The 2,705-nt window shown below is 34.3% G+C and overlaps 1 protein-coding gene across 1 annotated transcript; it reads left to right on the top strand.

The window, feature by feature from the left end:
• The first annotated feature begins 493 nt into the window (after positions 1–493).
• On the top strand, positions 494–2,328 carry LOC145037518 (zinc finger protein 4-like). Its single transcript, XM_078986204.1, has 2 exons — positions 494–744; positions 1,602–2,328. Exons 1-2 carry the CDS (start codon positions 628–630, stop codon positions 2,157–2,159), a joined length of 675 nt encoding a protein of 224 aa, XP_078842330.1. The 5' UTR covers positions 494–627; the 3' UTR covers positions 2,160–2,328.
• The last annotated feature ends 377 nt before the right edge of the window (positions 2,329–2,705 follow it).

Raw genomic sequence — 2,705 nt, forward strand, 5'->3', positions numbered from 1 at the left:
CTATCCTAGGTTCACGGGGGACAAAAGCGAGGTTTCACGCACGCGTGTAGGGAGCAAACATGCAAATATACAAGAAGTCATGTGCCGAAAGCATGATACCAAAAAACAGTAGGGTCGAAACATGACAATATATTGCGGGACTGTGAGGACAATCTGCAAACTTTTTGTATGGTAGGTATTATTTATGTAATTTTTTAAACATATGTACTATTTCTATAAAATAAATTAAACAATGACCTTTTTGTAAATTACAACAGACAATTTCTAGATTTTATTTTATACGTATGAATAAAATATTCCGACCGACAAAAGTCTTACATATTAACTGTTTAAAAAAAATTTACATTGACAATTTCAATACATTACTAAAAGGGGGGTTTTAAACGAAATTGCTAAGTTTATATAATAAAAGTTATGAAATGGAACATTTGGGGATTAACATGCTTTTCACCTGGAATACTAAAAGAATAGCATTAAACCTTTAGAAGTCCATCAATCATTCTCGCCTTTTGATAATAGTTGCTGCTCTTTTTCTTTCACTTCCCTGACATCAGACCTCTACCTCTCTCTTTCTCTGTCTGATATAATCTTATCTCAATAATAATACCTTCAACTTTTATATTCCGTATGCCCCTCTTCTTCTCACTATATTTGGCAAAACCTACAAAATACCCACACCTCTTTTTCAATCTAATAATCATAATCTACTCGAAGAAGTTGCGAAGACTACTGAAGCTACTTCAGGTATTCAACCCCTTTTCTGATCCTTCTCGATAACCCGATGTCTTGCTTGTAAATTAACTTCGGATTTCTTGTATTCGTGCTTTACGATTTGTTTTGTATGAGTTTTCTCTTGATTTACAGTGCTTAGTTTTAGAAAAGATTGAGATTTGAGAGTTTCCCAATTATGACATAAGTCACAATTTCAAAGACAAGCATGTCAGAAATAATGGATCTGTAAACGTTTGATGGAAGCCTTCAATGAGGATTTGTAAATGAGTTGTCTCCTTTCCGTTTTTGATAAATTATGTTTCAAATCGACAAGGAAAAAGTGGTTTCAATCATTCGATGGATTCTTGTTTTTTTGCTTAAACATAGAAACTGTGGCTTTTCGTAAGTTCCGATCTTGTAATCAAGTACAATGTAGCTTATCATATGTCTAAATCGCATAAGCAAGTACCCTAGATGTCAAGAAATCTATAATTCTTTGAGATGTCGCACAGATTTGAGAAAATCACGTCGTATTTAATCTATCCGGTGTTACTTTTTTTTTTTTCGGTGGAAAAAATAAAATTTTTATCAAAGGTGTTTTAGTTGTAAAAGAACTTATTCTATAGATCAAGGTAGCTTTTTTGCTTTGAAAAGGAACATTATTATTAAACTTGTCTGATGTTTTCCATCGGTAAAATGTAAAGAAAAGACTGCGTTTGATGTCTTCCATCCGTTAACAAAAGATGAATACCAAGACTTTAAATATGGAATAATAAGGTTATTCTTAATGTTGTTTTGTGTATTGTTGCATATTTCCATTTACTGATTATAGATGAGTTGTAAATCATGTTATAACAAACACAGTATATATATCTAATTTTCCTTTTCAGGAGTACATGGAACCTCCAAATAACATATTCGAATCTGAAGAAGAATTCGAAATCTCCCCAACATGTTCACCCGTAACACTCGACCTAACCCTCGGCTTCAACGACATGCCGACACCTGGCACAGAAACGGGGCCCACAAACACCCCACCACGTGTTTTCTCGTGCAATTACTGTAGGCGCAAGTTCTACAGCTCACAAGCGTTAGGAGGGCATCAAAATGCACACAAACGAGAGAGAACGATGGCAAAAAGAGCCATGAGGATGGGGATGTTATCTGAGAGATACGCGAGCCTTGCATCATTGCCACTTCATGGATCGACGTTTCAGAATTTGGGAATCGAGACACATGGCTCGTTGCTTCAAGGAGTTGAAGCTATGAGAGGTGGAGCAAGGTTTGACCAAAGCTATCTAGGGATACCGGTGTGTATGGCGGATAGTGAAGTTGAAGCGTTTTGGCCGGGTAGCTTTAGGCAGATCGATGGCATTGGTGATTCGAGTAATAACGTTCCGAAACACTCGGAAATTACTCCACCACCCGATCTTACTTTGAAACTTTGACTTTTTGCTCTGTGTATCTATTTGTTATGCAGTATATGACAGGACATGACGACGTAACAAAACAAAACAAACTGGTATTGTAATTGTTGTGCATTGAACTTGGACTTGGTCTGGGACTTAGATTCGAATTGGGACTCATTTCAATGTGAAAAAACTTGCATTTTTTGTCCCACTCGAGAAGATATGGAAATAATGACTCAAAATACTAGTTTAACAATTAGAGTTTAAAATGTTTTAATAATAAAAATATATTGATTGAAAATTATGTATGCCATTTTATTAAATGATGGCAGTTATAATCTGTAGTTATTTGAATGAGAATTTGCTAAATCGGTAGTGGCTAATTTCTTTTGCTAATACTGCGATTGATACGAGGTGTTGAAAAACGTATATAATTAAGATATATTAAAATTTGATTGATATTTTAATTCTTTTATATTTAAAAATGAAATTGGTTGCCGTGGTTTCAAAATTTAGAAAACAAACAAACTGGTTTGTAAATTTGTAAATTGTAAATAATATCCACAGTAGATAAAATGTTAATGT

Source organism: Lactuca saligna, chromosome 3 (genome assembly GCF_052625555.1).
Source record: "Lactuca saligna cultivar CGN05327 chromosome 3, ASM5262555v1, whole genome shotgun sequence".
NCBI lineage: Eukaryota > Viridiplantae > Streptophyta > Magnoliopsida > Asterales > Asteraceae > Lactuca > Lactuca saligna.